General features: G+C 40.8%; 2 protein-coding genes across 2 annotated transcripts; one reads left to right on the top strand and one right to left on the bottom strand.

The window, feature by feature from the left end:
* Window positions 1-418: 418 nt before the first annotated feature.
* On the bottom strand, window positions 419-3029 carry LOC128298269 (uncharacterized). Its single transcript, XM_053034014.1, has 5 exons — window positions 2963-3029; window positions 1203-1365; window positions 975-1117; window positions 732-873; window positions 419-653 (listed from the first exon to the last, which is right to left on the bottom strand). The coding sequence occupies exons 1-5, from the start codon at window positions 3027-3029 to the stop codon at window positions 419-421; spliced, it is 750 nt and encodes a 249-aa protein (XP_052889974.1).
* A 6449-nt stretch (window positions 3030-9478) lies between these two features.
* LOC128298250 (uncharacterized) lies at window positions 9479-14785 on the top strand. Its single transcript, XM_053033996.1, has 5 exons — window positions 9479-9542; window positions 13348-13507; window positions 13686-13828; window positions 14098-14239; window positions 14377-14785. The coding sequence occupies exons 1-5, from the start codon at window positions 9479-9481 to the stop codon at window positions 14606-14608; spliced, it is 741 nt and encodes a 246-aa protein (XP_052889956.1). The 3' UTR covers window positions 14609-14785.
* The last annotated feature ends 7266 nt before the right edge of the window (window positions 14786-22051 follow it).

Genomic DNA, 22051 nt, shown 5'->3' with positions numbered 1-22051 from the left:
GAAATGGTTACGAAGGAATGCTAATCGAATTGTAAATCAAGACGAACATGTCCCAGAGAAGAACCGGAACAGATGTCATGGTAACTTAAAGGTTGGCAGATTTGCGGAAGGTTTGTTGCACAGCGGTGTTCCACTTTAGCCACGTGTATAAGATTAGTAAGATAGATAAATCGTAAGTACAAACTATATAACCTTACCTGCAATTTTTCACCTGTATTAAAATTATCTACAACTTAAAATATGACACATAACAACATATTTTATTTATCTGATATTCATTTCAGTCGTATAGAGGGAATATGTTCTACACACCTATAAGATAACACCATGTAAAAAAAAACCCTTTTCATTAACCTCAAGCTCACCAGTGACGCATGGAATGCTTCCTATTTGTAGCGTTTTTTTCGCCTGGTCTCAACTACCGCCCCATCATCAGTACGATCATCGAACCAAGGAGTGTGGCGTACACCGTCCGGCTACCGGTCAGCTGTCGTATCGCACCGGAACAAAGCTGGTTTTCAATCTTATCACAGTTGAGAAAGTGCTTATCGGTCGACAGGAGCTTCGCGATCCGGCGCAAAAATATGGCCGAGTCCGGTTTACAGATGAACCGGGCACTGCTGTACACACAGTTCTCGTACGCATAGCGGGCGCTGTAAGTGGAAGATGTGAAGACATGCTCGAGGGTATGAGCAGAATACCGGTGGTCAACAAACACTACCCTTGCTTACCAGCAAAAATGTATGTATTGAACGTTTATGGACTGTTTGGTGGTTCGAGTCATTTCATCCTTCAGCACGCCTATAAACTGATTCGAGCAGAGATCCCACTCGGGATGGACCAACTGGAAGCAGCTTTTGTGCCGTAAAAACTCTACAACAGAGGCACCGTCAGCAGGATGTTTAGCGCATATTTATCATTATTCTTTCATGCGTGCCAAAACATGGAATGGACAGATTTAGCCCCAAACATACCTCGCTGGAAAGCCTGGTCGTAGCACAAAAATTCGTACAGCTTTTGGGCGCCGTACACTTCATTCTCAATTATTTTCCGCTGTCGCGCGTTCACACACTCCTTCAGATACTGGTCAACGCATTCCATGCCACGATTGAAGACCCTGCCGGGGGAGAGCACAATGCGAACGATTACATACCATGCTGACTGGTCGGAATTGGACAGCCTCCTTTGCACCCGATACCTACAGACACCGGTGGTTGATTTCCTCTAGCGAGTCGGGAATTTTGCTAGCGTGCAGCGCCTCCACGGCAACGGTTGGGGTGAAATTTCGGAAGCAATTGCCCAGCAAATGGCCGGCCTGGCCACACACCGTTACGGAAATGGCACTGTTGGTGAACGGCAAGTAGGCTAAAATACAATTTAATGACATTTGATGGAGCTGCTTTGCTGTTTTGAAGGTAAATTCCTAGTAAAACCATGGTTCGATGGTCAAAATGGAGTCGTAGGTTGTTGTCGATTGACGAAAATTCTTATGCAAAATGAAGATTTTCAATGTAAACAATTTGAGGAAATTATGTTTAAGCATTTCTTTTACATTAATATTTGTCGGCAAACAAATGCTTTTTTCGGCTCTCGAATCTATTGGATCAGATGTTCCGTTTGAGGAATTTCCCCAAAAAAGTTCTGCCCTTCGCATCTGATCCATTGATTGGAATTGTAGAGCTTTTGTTAACCGTTTCACCATGACGGTTCAACAGGGACAATCTCCCTGTTGGACAGATACGTTTTGTGATGACAATAAAATTAATCTTGTTTGATATTTTTTTTTCAATTAATTCAACTTCAACTAATTGCTTCGAACTACAGGATTTGCCCACGAATTCAGCTTTACATTTAGCTGCACTTTCTGGTGTCCCATTCTCCAGATGGGACAAATATTATCGATGCCATTTCGGCTGTATGTAGCAGATATGAAGTGTCTTACGAAGTTCTTCGCTTCGGTGTAACTCGTGTAGTTCGAACAAAGTTTATAAAGCAATAGCTTTATTATTTTTGCAGCGACTGTTATTACTTAACTGATAACGTTGTCTAATTGTGGACATTTCGGGATAGCTACAAAATTTGAAACAATACTGGGTTCTTCGCTAGGTGATAGGGGACACTCAAGAAAATCTCTTAAATGGGACCATTTTTTAAAGCACACTTATGCCTTCCCAATCAGCACAATAATCTCAAGAGGTCTTGGCTTGCATTATTGGATTTCTTTGACTTTATTTACCCGTAGCCGGTTCGAGTGGGATTTTGCACCAGTCCTGTTATGTGAAGACTGGCCGCCCCAACTTTCACGTTACAACTAGTAAATTTTCAATTACTATTTTTGAATCGATTAATACGGTGTCTAGGTTACGAAAAAATAACGGAAAAGTACGTGATCGATTAATTAGCTGGATCGTTACCGAACATGTTGGAACGATTCGAATCAATTTCCTTTACGTCTATCGTACGCTTTTCTCGATGATTCGCATTAACGTCATAAAATGCTACGTCTGTATAAATGCTACAATCCCAACGCCCGCGGCATGTTGGAAAATAAGATAGTTTTGACTAGCGAAAATCATCAACTCTTTCAATTTATCAATAACAAATGTTAAACATCATTCCGTGGGCCTGCATCCTGGCCGTTCCCCCTCGTTTAGGGCTCAGATCGTTTTTCTGGGCGGATAATTTACCGCAGTTAATTAAGAGAAACTTTCTCGAGAAAGCTCGGCTTGGGACTTAATGTTTTTGCCACACCATCCCCTTTTATGCTCTGCACAGCACTGCCCAGTGCGACGCTATAAAAGCGAAAGATGTTAATGTCTCGTTAGTCATTCAATTAAACACTTGGGTATCACTGTTTGATGGGAAAAGGTTTTTCTCCTAACTGTTGAATGCATTCCGGTCGAACGTTGCTGCTTCTTGTCGGATGAATACGATTAAAAGACCCTCTCATTGCTATACTCACATCCCCACAATGTACACCAAATCCACCAAATGGTTCGCAATCGATGCCGCGTCCGGTAAGCCGACATTGTGTAGCAGTTAGATGGAATGATGATGATCAACACACGAGCGCAATTCAATCCCAAAGTACTCTACAACGCAATGATCTTTCTCCCTTTCATTGACACGCAATCTGGAGGCCACTTCCACATCTTAATACACATTTCTCACCCTAAGACAACGTTGTGTTTAAACACATTTATCACTCGTGAGACGGTGCTGGCACAATACGGCGCCAAGTATCCGCGAACCATTTAATCAGTAACCGGAAACCCATCGACATTCGCTGAAGCAAATTTATTACCACTCACAAGCGCGCATCAAATTTGTCTGGCACAAGGTGGATCACAATGTCCGCGGTAATATAGTGGCAGGATTCATCGCGAACCCGGCACGCTTTCCGGAGTGGCCCGAACCGTAGACCGAAGGTTCGTGAGTGTGCCGAACGGTTTTTTGTTGTTTGCATCTTGCTCTTTCAATCGTGATCGCGCGCATACTCCTGCCGGCAAGAGTGCTTTCGGAAAGGATGTGCAACTAGGATGTTTGTTTGTTTGATTGGTTTATCAGTCACTAGTAGACGGTAACAACGGTTAGAACAATTGAACCTTATCGGAATCGTGTTGCTACTACGTTTTGTATGGTAAATCAAATGCGTCGAAAAAAAACTCCATAAGTATGGTGAACATTTAATGCAAGTTTAATACGTTTTTAAACATGCTGCTATAAACGCAATCGCTTTCCGAAGCATCGCATCGTTTTCGGCATTTAATTTGTTGTAAAAACTTCATCAATTACGGACGGTCTTGCGGTCGGAGGTGAATTAAGAAAAGCATTATTAGACTAAAAGTTCACGTCTATAATATTTGGTTAGAACCTTTTCGGTTCTGCTTTTAGAGTAAAATCTTTTTTGCTTTTATGATGTTTTGCATTTGCAAAGAGATCCGGTAAAAGTTTTACTGCAAACAACCAACCACAAAAAGGCTCTTGTGTACTTTGTATGGTACCTTGGTTCTTTTTGAACTCTTTGCGAGGGCTTTTCTTACATTCGGTTGTTTAGTTTCTATTTCAGAAAGCTCGTTTTCATGTTTGTCTCTCGTTTAAGCTTCAAATAAAAAACTTCAGCTACATGTTTCACATTTAGTATATTTATATGTCGATGTTTATTATAAAAAATATATGATTATTTATATCAATATTGGCAAAACAATCCGCAACAGATTGGGACATGTTTAGTGAATCTTAGTAGGAATCTTACTTAAAAGCACCACTTTGATTTCTGTGTAAGCATTTTTACCAAAACAACATGAACAATAGTATTGATTCCTGAAGTATTTCTTCTGGCAATTGATTCCTTCTGATCATAAAAACAAATATTAAACACATTAATATCTCTTACCCCTAGCCGACGAAAGATAACATCAGCATTTTCTGTGCTAAATAGGCCCATTTCTAGGGACTAAGGCCCACACTTTTAGGGTGTTTTTGGAAAGTCCAACGCTAACGGCTGATACAGCATGTTTGTTCGCGGAATTGCCGTAGATTATAGATGGATGTTTAGACTGTTTCCGTAGAAATTGTACAACAATAAAATTATAGAAATTTCTTGTAAAAATGCTGCATTTCTTGTATGAAGGGCTAAATAAATATTATACGACAAAGAATCTATTGAAGATAATCTTCCGGTTTGTTTGAAGGAAGCTAATACCTGTTCTTTTTATCGAGGCACTTTACGCGAATGAGCCAATTCGATCTTTTATGAAAAAGGTGTACATTGAAATCATATAAAGGGCGCTCGAACAGTTAGTTAGTGTTGGTTAAATTATGGAACTTATATTTACATTTTTTTCTCTTCAACTAATGATATGCATTCGTCTTCCACCAGGATAGTCCATGCAGAACTGTGTGAAACCGAACATCATTTTTAATACACCACACATCATGATCGATGCACGGTCTATACATCATTGTGATGTAGCAACATTGATTGATCCACAACTAGCATATAATGAACCATGATAGTATGGCGCTTGTGATAAATGGCCGATGAGCTGCGAGGTAAAAATAACCTTGAAAAATCCTACACCACGGAACAATTACTCCTACATCGTGATTACATCCTGAACCATCCTGATCCATTTTGCAGGGCAAACGGCGCCAAACGTATCTTATTGTAAGTTTGTCTTACGTTTTTCTTCCCGTTTTTAATAAATTGCTTCCGTAACGTTGCCTGACAGGCAGCTTAACGTAGCTGCTTAAGTTAGCTGGATCATATTTCACGCGCACTAAGCGTATCGGCCGCAGAGCCGTACTGAACGAAACCTACCCCAATTTTAATGGTGAAATGGAATTGTGTGAAACTTTTACCATCAACTATCTTGGTGAATCTGTCCGGTGCAGATGCTGGACAACGCTGATTGACACGCAACGTTTCCAAACATTATCCTTCCCTCCAGATGTTGCCTGCACAATGGCGACCAATAAAACTTTTCGCTACGGATTGTGATTTGTGCCGTTCGAGCCCTACCGACACAAGCGGGAGAAGATTGCAAAAACAAAGTGTTAAGAATAGAAATCCGCGACGAAATATTCAACCATTAATAAACTGACTGCATATTTGAAGTCGAGGTTTTATGTACACTTTCGGATGCAGCTTCAAATTAGATATTCCGCATATTTTCAAATACGGTGTGTATCCGGTTGATTGGGATAAGCTTGAGATGGTATAAGTTTTATTTGAATATAAGTGATATACATATATGTATTTTATATAACCGATAACATACGTGAGTTAACTCCTAAGCCGTTGATGTCTGAGTGAAGAAAATCAACCTGCAAGACTGGACAATTTTGGATAGTGCAGGCGATTCTACAGTTTCGAAAGGATTCACCTGAGTAATGCGCCGTTGAATATGAGTTGTTGTCTCAACTAACGATCCGTGTCAGATCTCGGTCAGTCAACCAAGACTATGCTTCCCGCATCTAGAGCCTAAAGATCTTCAACCTTGTCACTTTATTTTTCAATCCAAACAATTTGTCTTACATCTTCACTACACCGTTGCAAACGTAAGTCAAATGATGTCGTTTTCATTCGCAATCATAATCTGGTGTTTGGAAAAGTTATAGAAAAAGGCGAAAATCACTCAGAACAAATTTCTGACTGCAAGGCTTTCAGTCCATATTTCCCGGTGGCTGTTATATAACCGAATGGCTCTTGTATAACCAATATACCTCACCATATCCTTGAATAATAATTGAATATTGAATATAGAATTGCATCTTCTTTAGCTTGAGATGCCTTGCGATTTAGCTGCTCTCCTGGGTTATATGGAATTCATTCATCTCAAACCATCTATAATATTGGAGACACGTCACGAGTTAATTAGTAATCAATATGACCTAATTGAAATATTCCGCGTATTTGAGCGTGAATCGGAAATGTTACGACACCACATTGCATATCTCATAGGATGTATCGATCAATTTCTGCATGTCGCTTACTGCACGCATCATCTTAACAAATACCGTTCATACGAACCAAAGCTCTACCAACACGGACATATTAATTAGGCGGCATTTATTTAGCACTCCCATGGGATATGGTACATTTTCTGTAAATTCAATGTCTCACGGTGCTCCACAGTCGCATAAATTATCGCCAACTGTACTGTAGAATAGGCGAATGTTTAATCCCAATCGCATCTAATCCGAAAGTTGTGTGAATGGGGATTAGAATGTAAAGTTGTCTTCATTGATAAATGGACATTTTATGCCATACTCTTTTTCTACAATATAACGATCTATTTAAAGCTTCAATGGTAATAATAATCTTCAAAAATAAGTTGAATTAATTTTCCTCCTCTTAATTGTTAGCCTAACCAGAGATTATTGTGCTTTAAACATTACTAAAGAAGTCGCCTTTAGAATCTTTCTTAAAAAGTGTGCAAATAAATGCTGTGCGTTTTTCCGATCTCTGGGGGATCCACCCCAAAGAAACATCCAAGTTAGTGAGATAATGGCATCAGTAGCATTAAAGTACCCGAACCAAGCATGTACGACACCTAACAGTGCACGGAGCACAGTAAAAAGCACGGGAAAAGTTCATCCTGCGTGATTGAAACCATCGAAAACAAATAACAAAAAAAAAAAACGCCACCCAAAATCGGTAACGAGACGTGACAGATGTATGATAGAAAGCACCACCGTCCATTACAATTCACGCCATGGACTGTCGCTTAAAGCAGACAACCAACTTCCTTTACGGTTCGTGCAACATCAGCAAACGGTTAAGGTAAGATCTATTCCGCCAAAAAACCTTCCGCTAACACTTTTTCCCATCCTTTCGGGAACATTCGCACACTTTACCATTTGTGACAAGCACGATAAAATGAAATTAATTTTAATGTCGACGATAGTGTGGGAAAGTGGGGTTTATGCTGTTCTTTTTTGGTATAAAATATCCGCTCGGAAGTGTGTAACGTGTCCGCTTTAATACCGATATTATCTGCTGGAAGCTGTTTGTTAGTAACGCTTCACTAAAACTGGAACGATAATTAAATCTATTCCGTTTTACCCAGAACTATGCTGCGATCGGGGGAGAAATGTGTTTGTGCACATGTTTTCCGATAAACAATGTACATGCACAAATCACACAGCAGGGCCCGAGGCAATCTGCCAAAGAATTTTCCCAAAACAATACGCGGGGAGCAACATATGCGACGCTTTGCATTGGTTGTCAAACTTTTGCTATCGCTCAAGAGAACTTTTAAGCATTATCTATACTCTATGCGCTTACACTTGGTAGGAGATACAGCTGGTTGCTTAAGTAGATTTACGAATAGTTTTGCAAACGTCAACCAGAAACCAGTTGTGGTCGTCTAATCATTGGAGCTTTAAAAAATAAGATAAAAATAAGAGGGAACTTTAAACTTTGAAACTCAAAAAAAAAACCTTGCTTTGTAAAAACAACTTTCGTCATAAAAATAAACCCACTAACCAGGCAATATGAACACTGCTGTGCGCGTCCACTTTTCATTTCATTAAAACATTTTTCGCACCACATTTGCAACACGCTGTGGCCACGCTTGCCGCCCACACGCTGATGCGTTTCCCCGGTAAATGGTGTATATATTAATTAACTTACCTTTCACTCAGATTTCGTAGAAACGAAAATAAACAACGCCCAACCTATCATCGCGCTAGGTCAAAACAACGACCACGACAACAAAAAAATAAGGCGAAACAAGGTACCACCGAAAGGCTGACCGGAAATGTCCGAGGAAATGTAGCCCTCGGGGAAATGGGGGAAGGAACTAAACGATAAAGAAAAGGGCAGAAGAAATGTTCACATCAGGTTCTGGTCTGCTGATTACAACAAAGCCATGGAACTTGCTCTGCATAGCCTGGGCCAACCGTGTAGCTCATTTGATTTCACGCGCGACAAGTGAATTCAGAGCATTCTCATCCCAACGGTCCGTAGCAGGCACGTGATGAAAATGCGGAATCCGTTCCGACCCGCTTGGGTGCGGAACTGTGTTGAATGGATAATTTGCTTATTCTTTTGGGCGAGGATCTGATTTACGAAAATGTAAAATCATGTAGTTTGTAATTTCTGGGTAGGTCCTTTTGCTTTAAAAAGGCAGCTTCAATGGCAAAACTCAATATTGTTGCTAGAAAAGATCTGCTACTGCGTCGGTACTTATTCGAACGTAAGGGCGTTTTTAGCCAATTTTCTTAACTTGAAACTCTGCTAAACACCCCGGGGGTGCGGAAACAGATGAAAAATGGCCAGTGCAATAAAGACGAAATGTTTTTTGTTGTTTCAATCCCACCAATCAACAACACGCGTAGGCGATAGCACACGTCCGAAGTAAGCTGCGTTCAGCACTTGTCGATTGTACACTGCCGCTTGTTTGTTTGAAGTTGAGTGTTTGATTGCTGATTTCGCTTTAAGATGGTCACAATTTTTTGTTTCACTTTTACTTTTTCAAAATCATCCACAAACACTCTTCACGCGTTTTCTTTGAAGGATTTGCTGCGAGCTTCGTCGGGTCTTCAGGGTAACTCAGTGTGAGCCAGAAGCGAATGAGTGATATGTTCATCAGCTCGAGCGTAGCCATGGTAACGCGTGTCCATCGTACCGAGCGCGCTGTAGGTTTCCGTGGTAAAGCTCAGTTTCCACTACTCACTCTATCGAAACGGATCGGTTCAGCATCCGGTCCGCAAGGTTCGCATGTGGCCACCAAGTGTTATCACCAAGACAGCAATAGTGTTATCGTGTCAGTTGTTTCGAGTGAAAGGATTTATTGGAATATCTTGTGCTGTTCGTTACAACATAAAATGTAACTATAAATATGTGTTGATTTTGCGTGGGTATGTGTACCAAAAGTGCGTTGGTGAACAGTGAAGTGAAATAAACGAACGCTTTATCTCACGCACATCTTAAGCTTATCTACACCATCATAACGGATACGAAACAAATATGCAACAGCACACCATGCTAAGGATAGCAATATTTTGCTACATTTTTTTCATCTCATACTGTGGTAAGCAAACAAAGCGAAGAACGCCAGATTAGAACGCATCCGAAAACGTGACACTCCGATAAAGGTTCTGTTTGCGTGCGGGCAAACACATACCCGGCCCTGTGGTTAACTGCCGAAGCCCATTCAAAACGTTCACCGTGGACAGTAAGTGCCTCCAGGACAGGATCGCCAAACAGTGCAACGATCTTCCCTTTTTCCGGTAACGGCACAAAAACGCAAATAACCTCCAAAATAATGGAATTCATTGATCCTTGTTGTAACGTGAAATAATGCCCAACGGGCAAACCGGTGGGTGTTGCTAGCGAGGGGCGAACATTCGCGGTGTACGGTAGCAGTAAACAAACAACGCCAAAGATAGGAGGGCATTCTCCAGCACTGTGTGTGAGATAATACTTAAAGCAGACGGCTTAAGAAGCGTTTTTTATTAAGTTTACTTTTGGAAGAGCATATATTTGGAAACATTGTTAATTAAATTTATGATATTTGCGAATCAAAGAAAAGTACCGCAGCGAACGATTCGACGAAAAGTGCCCCGTTACTTTTCGCCATTCCCAATGGTGGCTCAAGTGCGTAAGCCGAATATTCCTAAAGGTTTCGTCGTTCTTCGAATAGAACGATGAATGTTTTTCAGCATAATATACTACCCGTAAGGCAGTACCAATTGAATTATTCTCGGGTACACTCAAACCGGAACTCAACCAGTAAATGTTAAAAAATTAGCAATTCTAATAAAGACACTCTCATCAACCGATTGTAACTTCATTACTAGGTGTTAATAAGTCTAATCTACTGGTGATGCCGCCAGTATCATTAGCTCTACCTTATAAAGCGGACATTTACATTGAAGCTTGTACAGTGTCAATGCTTTTAAGGGTTGTTTTAAGACCTTCCAGTCCAGTAACTTTCACGTGTTGGCTTCATTTGAACAAGTGAATCTTTGTTGATGCGTGATTTTTACATACCTATTCTATAATACGAACTCAAAAACACTTTTAAAACGTAATAAAAAATGTTGAAATGTTTATAAAGCCTAAATCGAGAGCCGAATTATTTTTTAAGAAGTTATAATGTTTTAACAGCAAGAAGATGCGATTAGGATTTCGTCTAAGTGTTGACAATTATTTTACATATTATGCAGAAGACAGCTCTCCAGCTTGAGTGTTGATCAAGACAACTTTACTGTTTTGAGCTTATTGTAAGTTAGGATAATATTCAAGTAAAACTAATTTTACTTAGCTTAGGTTAGGTTTGATTGAGTTAGATTAATAAACTGACTGATGGAGAGAAAGTCACACACGTCATGAACTTTAGTGGCCTTATCTTACTAACACCTAAATACTTAAAAAAAATATCCTCTCGAAAGACTGTAGCTCGTTTTACATAGTTTTTAAATTATCGTATTTCCAGCATTAGATTCGTCCTTCTTATTAAGTGGCGATACCCATCATCAGTCAGTGTTTCATCAGTTTTCTTTACCTAATCTTTACCTTTGCCTTAAACTTACCCGAAACAAAATTATTGCGCTATTATTATCTACCAAAATTGTTAAAAATTAAAATAAAGTAAATTAAGTTAATAAATAAAGTAAAGTAAATAAATCAAGTCAGTCAGTCATCATAAGACTACTAGAAGCTTTGTTTAAGCATTCCCTCTGCAGGATTTAAATTCAAGGATTCGACGACAGCCATGAAGTATAAAATGTTGAATTCTAATGCAATGTTTAAGAAACTATATTAGTCCGAGACCAATGTTGTAATGCTCAAAATAAAAATGTATGTTTTAAATCACATCAGCGAACTGATTTGAACTGTTAAAAATTGTAATATCGAGTATAGGACTCCATTTTAAAAAATTGTAATATCGAGTATAGGACTCCATTTTAAAATCAACCCAGCTCAACCTAAACCGAGCTAAGGGCTATTCTTCCTTTCTAAGGAGGTTTTAGCTTAACAAGTAAATCTATACGCTGTGAAAATATCCCTTTCAATAAACAAGTTATCGCATAACAATCATTTTGATTCCTGGATCTACTTCTTGCTTGATGTATTGAAATGAAAACATTGAGTACACCTGACATGGAATGTGAAGGTGCAGGTCAGATCTCGTTAATGTACTTGTGACGTTGAAAACTAGCCCCGAATAGGGAGCTGAAAACAATGGTATTCATGCGCTTCTTGCGGAGCTCAATCCCTCGAATCGGGCTGAACAACTTGTGGAGTTACGGATACCAAGAACAAAGACAGTACAAGTTCGAACCAATCCTCAATCTCCCGAAAACCTTCTAAAGATTCAGATAAAGTAGTGACGCTACGAAGGAATGTCGCGTATGAGACAAGTGTGTTCCTTTCAGTTATCACGAAAGTAAATTCATTACAACGATCGAGAAATAATTAAGAGAGTATATTTTCATCACCTTATCAACTTGATAGAGTTGGAAGCAAATTATATACTCCTTGAAAAAGCATTATTTTCAAGGTGCGGAACGAATTAACGGAAGGAACGGTAACTGTACGGCAAAGATCCTCCAGCATGCTGAGCTTTTCGTATGACGACTAAGACGCTGGAATGCTCTCAATCTATTTAACCTTAACGATAAGAAATAGTCCAAATAAAGCTGTCTTGACGAGTCCTCTTTACTGTACGGGCACACGAATCGTGTTCTTATGCCTACTATAGATTTCATTTCTTTCATCCCTAACAATGTTACTGTTAAAATCTGTTTTCTACAAGCCGGCTTGCTTCCAGCGTCCGTCAAGTACAGCGAGAACAACCTTTATAGCGGGTTTTTGATGATTTAAAGGACACTTCTACCATGATTTATGACAGTCGTCCCTTCAGTGTGGGTAACTTACGAGGTTTTTTGCCGTACAAAAAGCTATTGCATGTACTGCTAGCATCACCATCATCATCATCATCATCGTCGTTACCGCTTTGTTGCATTAGCTTGCTTACAGTTGTCGAAAGTAGTGGTTGCGTTTGTGCCTAGCGATTGAAACGGTAGCACGGAGTGAAGAAGCAAAGCTATAAAGGAACTTAGGGAAATAATACCCTTCGAGTTGGGTTGGGCCCCGTCATCGGCACACTTGTTGTTACTTCACCCATGATGCTACCTCTAATTCCTATGATAATAATGTTTTGCAACCGTACGCTGAACCACCCACACGCTCCATCCACAACACGGTGTGGTGTGCGGTCCGACCCAACGCACACGACGTATGTAGCCGATAAATACACGCCGGAAGAAAGAGTATTTGATCATCAATGGGATCAAACAACCACGGAGCCAAAGCCTTCGGTGGAACGGACGAAATGGAATCGGTCCCTCCCCCAACACTCGTGGACGATACAGCGGCCGGATCAACGCTGGGGGATCAGCATTAACTTGGTCGTAAAAATATCACGACAGATGGCATTGCTGCCACTTCGGGATGATGTTTTTTCTGCTTTTCTTGTGTGGCCACCGACAATGATAACGCTCCCACTAGTTCGATTCGGCCAGCCCCCGCTGTGCTGTGATGGATGGGATGGATGTTGACAAATTGTGCTCGCTCAACGATGCCATTTCCTTCTCTTGTTATTTAACATAGCTCAAAGCACTACTTTAACCAGATTAAAACTCTCGTCGAAAGAATCGGCTGCATGGGCAGAATATGCTACGCAATATTCATTGCAACGGAAAGAAAGTTCTTTCATTTCGCGCAGCAAGCAACCATCTTAACGGAAGCTGGTACATCGTACCGTGTGTGAGTGTGCGTTAACCATCCCTCTTTAGTAATGCTTTCTTTTTTCTTCACCACCGTTCCAGAGCCGGGCAACGCACCGGATGCCTTCCCCGAACCGGTCTGCGGACAGATTGCTCAGATGCTCGACGAATGCTTTCACAACTCAACACCCAACATTGCCGTGGAGCTGCTGTACAGTGTGCAGATTCCAGAAACCATCGAGCAGATCAACAGCCGCTGTCTGTACGTAAAAGGATGGGATTTTTTTTTTCGTTTTCCGCTTTTGCTCATTGCATCATTCGGCCATCTTCTGTGCGTCTTTGCGTGTGTGGTTTGGAGCAGCATACCATCACAACCACCGCAACCGCAAGCTGCTCTTTACTGGTTTTGTACATTCCCCATTGTTTTACGTTAATTCCAGTTTGTTCAATCGGGGCATGGAATGCGTCCAGCGGTACCTAGACGTGTGCGTAGACGCCAAGGAGCGGTTCATCATTGACAATGAGGTGTACGGTGCGAAGCGTTTGTACGAGTTCCTATGCCGTGATGCGGCCTTCCAGCAAGGTGCGTTAACCGGCCACACGGGGCAGTCGAACGGGCCAGTTGAATGTGGCAAACAGGCTGCTAAATAAAGTCCGAATAAGACCATTTTGATGCTCGAGACAAATCCCCACAATGTATGCAATCCGTATAACAAAATGTTCTTATTTTGGGGCTTATGCTTCGATGGTTGTCTGACGGCAGCTATTTGGAGGCCGTAGAGGGTTGCGCAACACTCAACCTCTGCACAATGGGACACGCATCAAACGTCGAACCGTATCTTTCCATTACAGAATTCCTCTGGCACAAAGGATGCTTCCAGTTGGTGCATCGAGATATAGACTCCTGTTCGAAAAGGTTCGTCTCCATCCTGAAGGAGGAAATTACCAAAACCACCAAGCAGTCCTTCAACCAGCAGTACATGCACTTTTGCTGGTAAGCATTTTGCATTCTTGGCATATTCTCGAATCATTCAGTTAATTTTACGTTCCTCTTCTCTCTCTCTCTCTCTCTCTCTCTCTCTCTCTCTCTCTCTCTCTGTCTCTTTCTCTCTCTTATCCCACATGTTCCAGTGCTCGGTATGCGTACGAGAACTGCGTGTACAACAGTGCCCGTTACAAGTGCAAACCGAGCTCGGCCATATTTCTACGCCGCATCGCCAAGCTTATGTCCACCGAGAAGCATTTCCTCAACTGTGATAAGATCGAAAATGAAGTTTGCTCTTCCGGCCGGACGGTTTCTGTTGTCGAATGGTGGTCCGTAGCCATCTTGATGCTTTCCCTACCGCTCGTAGGGACCGTCTAGGAAGTGATGCGAAATGTTGATCCAATTCGGTCGGTGGTACGTGAAGCTGAACAGCCTAATCCGATTGCCGGCCCCTCCCCCAACAACACGGTGATCAATCGTCCATTCAGTGTCGCTTCCGTTTCCGGGACGTTAGTTTACTTTGACGCCCAGTGAGGATTTGCTAGTTGTTAAATATGGAGCGTGAACAATATGTTAACTTTATAGTTGGAATGGTGAAATAACACAAACCACACAAAAAAACACTTAATACCTTCCGGTAACGTGTTGTGAATTTGTATTGCAAGAAAGAATGGTTTGCTGCTGTTACATCGTTTGATTATTTTGTGTGTTTCTGAGCACATTAATCCACACTCTATCTTGCCTGTACAAGGAACTGATTCAGCTCCTAGTCACCACTGTGAAAATGTGCTTGGACAGCTTTGGTTTAACATATTTTCCAGCTCTCCAATCATCAGCATCAGGCCGCGATAACATAACGTTGGCTGCATGCCAAACAAAAGTTGCAGCTAGCGAAACAACGAAACATGAATAACAGTGGCAGATGTATTGCTTCCTTCTTTCTCTTTTTCTCTCTCTCACTCTCTCTCTCTCGCTCTTCTTCTCTTTTTCGACGGGAAAACCCCATGACGGCAGAGTTGAAGTTTCGCGAAATTTCATTAAAGGGATTTCCCGAACTGGGCTATGGGATGAGTTTTCCCAAAGGAACTTTTTTTTTATTTTACAGGTCACCATCGTACAAAGTATTAGGCATGCTCGACGACCACTCAAAAGCATATTTGAGTGCTATATAAAGTTTTGTGTGAAATTAATACCTTCGAGATGTGGTAATGTGTTTTTCTCATGAATAAACAATAAACTCTTACATACTCGTTACACCTGTTTTATCTGCAGTACAAAAAAAGTTTGATCCGTCAACACCACACACACACGCGCTCTGTTTCAACCTATCATTCCCCGACCATCATTGCTAAATTGAATATACATTCAATACCGGGAACTGATCAAAATGTTGATTGGATTATTTTATTCAATTGAGTTTTGTTTCTTTCCATTCGATTGCTTCGCATTGCAATATGTCATGTTGATTGATATTAAAGGTTAATTTTACACCCTTTAATAAGAATTGAAATATTTGGACAAATTTCTCGTAGCAATGTCGCTCACCGCAATTTACTACAATAAATTAGCAAACATACGTTCGTTAAAAGTTGATGGAGACGCATGGTGCTTTACTTCAAATGGAGGCGCATGGTGCTTTATGCCTAATGGAGGCGCCTGGTATCTAACTTTTGCCAACGAATAATTGATTTTTATTTCGCTACACAGACGTAAATGAATGCAGCTAGAATAAATTTAACAACTTTGCTAAGGTTGAACGAATCAAATTGTTCAAACGATAAAATGCCTGAAATATGCAATATAAAAAACAACCCCATCGCCTGAAGTTCTATTTTCACGTTTTGCAATGCAAAACCTAGCTCCACGCTTAAAGCTGTAAAAAAAACTATTAAGTGAATGCGAAACTAAAAACAAGTATATGTATTTGAGCGCGCTAACGCTAAGCGCAATAAGTACACATACGATCTCTTTAGACCCTTGTGCATAAACTTCGGCGAAAGATTAAGTTACAGAAAAAGTTATGCCAAAGTATCTGACGAAAATAAGCTCCAAAGGTAGCGTTAAATTTGTTCCCTCCCACCTAACTGTCTACCTTTGATCCTTTTCATTTCACGATCCTTTTGCCTATTTTTCGCTACCCGACAGGTGAGGTACGTTATTTTATACCGCATCTTCTTTCGAACCGTCCGCCAGGTAAATAATAACAACTGTCGGTATCCGTGTTCAATAAATGATTGAGAAGCCGCACATTGTGCTTCTGAAGTAGCAGCACTGTTTGTTACCCTGTTGTTCCTGGGTTTTTGGGCGTGTTGCAAGCTTTAATGTGATGATAAGTATCGCGTTCACTGCGAGTATTTCACTTTAATGTTTTTAGTGTTATGAATGTTAAATACACATTGCAAAATTTCACAAAGAAACGCGTAAAACGCTATCAAATTTACTTTCTGCTGCAGCATAGCAGAGCAAAAAAAAAAATAAAACACAAACTTCATTAAGCAAACATCAAATAAGGTAATGCATTTTGCGTCAATTTCGTACGGATCGTTCGCGGAAGCTCTCCCTGTTGAATATTCGATCAAAGTTCCTACTCTGCAATATTCGGTCCACATTATTCAGGAGCTGCACTAGAGATTTAGTGGAAACTGGCTGTGATTTATTGGCTAGACATGCAGAATGTCTTTGAACCATCACCCTTAACCTTACGGTGTTACCATCTGTCCTGTTGCCTGTCCGCCGTTTGACGGTTTGCTACGTCCCAGTGGTCCCAGTGGAAAAATCAATCATTAGCCTCAGCCGCAGCACGTCCTCTGTGAGATTGAAGGCGAGAAGGAAATGATGAAAAAAACAACGTTGCGTCCGTCCTAACGGTGAGAAGAAAATTCAAATTTATCTTATCCACAACATCGGTTGAAAACATCAACGATGCGATTACGGTCGTACGGGTCTATTTATGGGCAATATGCTGCATCCGGGCCAAATGGTTTCGGTGACTTTGGTATCCGGCATGACGACAGCAGAACACGGTTTATGAAGACATGATACAACTATAATTGACTGGCAAGGCGAGCAACGCCTGCCCTAGACTTGTTGCTCGCGGGTTCAAGTATGATAATTTCCTCTTTCCTTCCGCACGAACGCTCCTATTCACATCTTCTTCTTGTACATGTCTTTCCAGCATCGCAAGCATCGGCATCAGTGGCAAACATCAGCAAAAAAACGGCGGGAAATTAAATTAACCCACAACACGGTGACCGACATTGGAACGGAATGCACTTCACACATTCATTCACGCTTGAGCTCGGTGCAACCCATGTAGCCTAGATTTTCGGGCTGCCTGACCGGTTGTACCGTGCTCACAGCGTTTACCACGCATTACCACCGAGCTTGCCAACAGGAAAATGGCTATAAATTTTCACCGAAATGTTCAACCGTGACCGGGAGATAAAGCGAGTGACGACGAAGGGAACGATCCTTTTCGCGGAATGTATGACTCCAAGCAAAAGGGATTTATTTTTATTTTTTGGATTCTTGAGATGATAGTTTTTTGGGTTTATAGTTTGCTAAAACACAAGATTGTTACGATTTATTGACATTCAACGGTGGCTTCTGCACTGCAGACGATGGTGGTGCGTATGTTGTTGGTGCGATTGGGTGTACTGGAAAGTTTGTCACATTGGTGGAGTTTGTCGATTACAACTGAAGTTAGCTGATAAGCACTAATGATGCTCAAAACACACCTTAATCAAAACGAAGCATTTAGCTTCATGTTAGTTGTGCTTTGTAGTCGCGAATAGTTTAGATTAAATGGAATCGAAGAAGTGACCAGCGAAAGTTAATATAAAGGCTCGTTTATAACTTTAAGTTGTAATAATATGATAATACACAACCTTAGGAATAATTTTACCCTCAAGATATGTTGACTACCGAAGATGGGTTACCGTAAATAGTGCCCTACTAATTTGGGACATTCCGAGAAGGGCTACAAAGTTTCATCCTTTTTGGGTTAAGAGTTGGCACCTCCGGGATTAAGCACGAACATTAGCAGTAAGGAAAATCAAACTTAAATACGACATGATTATGCATTGAAGAAATAAATCACGAAATGGTAAAGACGTGTCCCTTGATTGCACTGTCAGGACATGTCAAACGTAAGGCCCGCGGGTCGAATACGTCTTCCAATTCAGTGTATGAAAACAAATTGAAAGCACCTCAAATGTTGTCTGAATAAATCAGAATTCAGATTATATCATATTAAAACAAACTGCGTAAGATATATTTCATGCTTCCCTAACATTGATTATACAATGGTAATCGTTATAATTTTTAAACATCTTCAAAATCAGTGAATTGTACTTTGCGTTTAGCATAATAGCATTGGATAATAACAGCATTTTGATACATATTTTAAAATAATACAGGAAAAATTGTCACCTTTAAAATCCTCACACATATAAATAAACATTCTGATAAATTTTGTGTTTGTTTCTAATAAAGAGTGATTTATTTATAGCCACATTTTTATATCAACTGAATGGGAAACATTGCATGTGAAGCAGCCTTTCAATGCACGCTAATTGTTCAGCGACACACCGTTTTTGTAAGGAATGTACGTGAAAATTTACTCTTAACATACCAGAGTTCTCATTCCACACATTTATAGCTGCTGAGCTCGCTCAATGGACTGAAATGTGTCGATGGCTGTTATTACCTGTTTCATACTCCGTTTGATGCGAAGCTTGTTTCGAGGAACGCAGGTTGCTAATTGTTTCTTGGGAAGTTAAATTTTGCCATAAAGCATAATATAGCCGTCCGGGGAGGAGGGCACGCTGTATTCAAGATACGGAAAAATAGGAATGGATTTATGCTTGCCACATGTCGGCTCTGATTTTCCGAGGGTTACTGAAAACCCGGACTCGGTTCTGGTACCTCGGCCGTAGGAGTTAATCCACCGCCATCATGCGTGCACGTGTAATGTTCAACGTTGGTACTTATTTTCCTCAAAACATCGTTTTACAAATCGCTACCTAAAATTGACGGGGAATTTCCATTCGACATTCTTTACCCAAATTTCCGCGTCGTACACTTTTGTTTCTTTATATTTTCTTTATTATCAAAAACTGGTTTTTATTATTCGTACTAGCTCTAATATTACTAATAGCTTCACTTATTTTATCTATGTACTCTAAAATTAATGTACGCTATATCAACAGCTCACATCGTACAGCTAAGGGAATATCAGCCAGTTATTGAGTTGAGGCCACATTGAAAGGTATTTCACGCGCATTAGTTAAGGTTGATTGAATTTGGGACAGCTGCAATGAAAACCCGTTAGATGGATAATTTCAAGAGCGCCATTGAAGAGAGCCATGTGGCTTAAATACGTTCTTAATTGAAATTAGGAATTAAAAAAACTATGTTCAATACAAGTTCGATCCATTTCGTTTGTAGCTTAAAGGACCGTTATATTGTTTTCTCAATCAACCTATCGTCTTGTAGCAATACGGTATTACCTTTGCGAATGAAAAACCCCAAACTTCTTGCAAAAATGTGTAAAGAAAACCTAATATTTTGTGTTAAAAACAATAGAAATTGTTTTAAAAATGAAAGTTGGTATTGAATGCTAACAATCACCAAATTGTGTGATCGAATTAAGCATCCATTAAATTGGTCGCTCTACTTCATTTATCAACAGACAAATTTCCTCCGATTTTACACACTGTCCGAATCACTATGCTTACCTGTCCGGAGGCGATATAAGACGCGGTCCATTTTAGCGTTTCGCACTACATTGAATATTAGCACGGCACTCGGCACAGTATAAAATCAGCCGTAAGGTAAACCCGTAAAAGAGCAAACAGAACTTTTTTTGGCCGTCATAAAGCATATCTTGCGTACAACATTTCACACCTAGCCACGCAGTTCTTTCATCCCGGGATCTCCCGGCTTGCGTGTGTGTTTTATGATTTCCTTCCAGCTTTTGCTTTATTAGCGTAACGCCGTGAGCACATTTCGCTTGACGTTTCACCGCGCCCTTTTCGCGGGAGCAATGATGATGGAGAACACCTGTCGGATTTTGCATTTCGCCTTGCCGTGTGTAAACAGCTTCTAACCTTCTCCGCAAAGCTAACACCGGATTAGGGTATTTTGGTGATAACCGCACCGTTGCCACGTCATACAAATTACGCACGGCATACGGCAAATAATGTTGCTTGATGCGTCAGTTGTCAACCGCAGAAACGTTTCCGAGCACCGTGGATTCCACCCCCATCGGCACGCACACGCACCGTTCTAAAGCTTTTCCACATTTAACTAAGCTAACTGGCTGTGCGGGGTTTGGGTTGGATTTTACGCAGTCGTTGATTTTCTTAACAATGTATAATGAACATTGTTTTGTTACTACAGAATGACATAATTAATTCAATCAACCGTGTGGTTTTAATAAAACCATAATTTGTTGTATACAATCAAGGTTAATCGACTTAGGGCCGTGATGACATAATTCTTAAAAATTATTCTTGAAAATAGTAAAGAACTTTTACAGGTTATAGCTATAGGTATAACACTTAACATGGTTAAACGCGTCCAAATAAAATATTCGAAGAATTGAACCACACACTGTGATTCCGGTGCAGTTCCAGGATACACACCACCCGGACCGTTTAATATTGCTATCAAGACTCGTTCGCAGCTTGTAGTTTCAGTTCTTTGAAACTTTGGAAATAATATAAATTCCGTCTCCCAAATCCTGAAAAAAACACCGCCTTCGGCCGATAACAACACCAACCCCTGTTATACATTGCTGCTTAACCCCCATTTGCAAATCCAACCAGAACGGAATTTACCAATACGTGGTTGTATGGAACGCACATTCGGATCTACATCGAACGAACCCCTTTTTTTCCTGTTTCGTCCCACTTTTCTCTTGGCCACGAAAACACTATACACGCATTTGCTGTGTGGATCATTGTGGCGGAATATGTCTGCGCCTGTTGTGTTTCCATTTTGTCTGTTGCAAGGAATTTCACACGTAGCGTGTCGGAACAGTTCACCATTTGCTATCGTACACCGAATTGCGAAAATGGTATTAAAGCATGCTACATTCGAGGCACGTGTTCTGCTTTGGCTGGTATGGAAAGGGAGGAACGGGGAGGAATGGGGTGGGGGTTTTAAGGGGGCGGTTTAAATGTCAACAACCAACACTCGGCTACGGATTCGCGGCAATCTAGCAGACGTATCATAATATCGTTTGTTTGCTTTTTTGCACATCCTTACTGGGAAGTAAGCGCTCTTTACGCACAGTTATGCGCTTCGTACCATGTTTATCACAGTGAATAAGTACGGTCGAATTTTCGTAGCTTGTAATAGCATTTGTGAATGGATTGGTGCGATCTATGAGAATTCACGAACCATCGGTAATTTATTTAAGGTTTCATGAACTATTTGCTTGTAATATTTTGGTGAGTCAACGGTTACTACGATTAATTGCTGGACGATCGAGGATTGGAGTCTCCAAACATTAAGGGGCCCATTATTCCTAATTTTTTAAAGAGTTGACCATGATTTCACCAACTCTTTATGCATCAACACCTTGCTCTATGACGATCTGTGTCTCTTTAGCCCACAATCCGCATCGACCATGCCGGGCAGATGCAAAGCTCCTTGAAGTTAACCATCAAGAAAATCCTCGATGAGCACAGCACGAGGAGAGCAGTCGATTAATAACACTCGAAAGCCGTGGTGCCATCGTCTAGTCCTCCTTCATTACTACCCTCCTTCTCGATTCTACTGAAGTCCCAGGTCTGCTCTCCTCATTTCCGTTCT

This window comes from Anopheles moucheti, chromosome 2 (genome assembly GCF_943734755.1).
Source record: "Anopheles moucheti chromosome 2, idAnoMoucSN_F20_07, whole genome shotgun sequence".
In the NCBI taxonomy this organism is placed as follows: Eukaryota; Metazoa; Arthropoda; class Insecta; order Diptera; family Culicidae; genus Anopheles; species Anopheles moucheti.
Note: the sequence above shows the minus strand (reverse complement) of the source record. Positions and strands in the feature narration are given on the sequence as shown.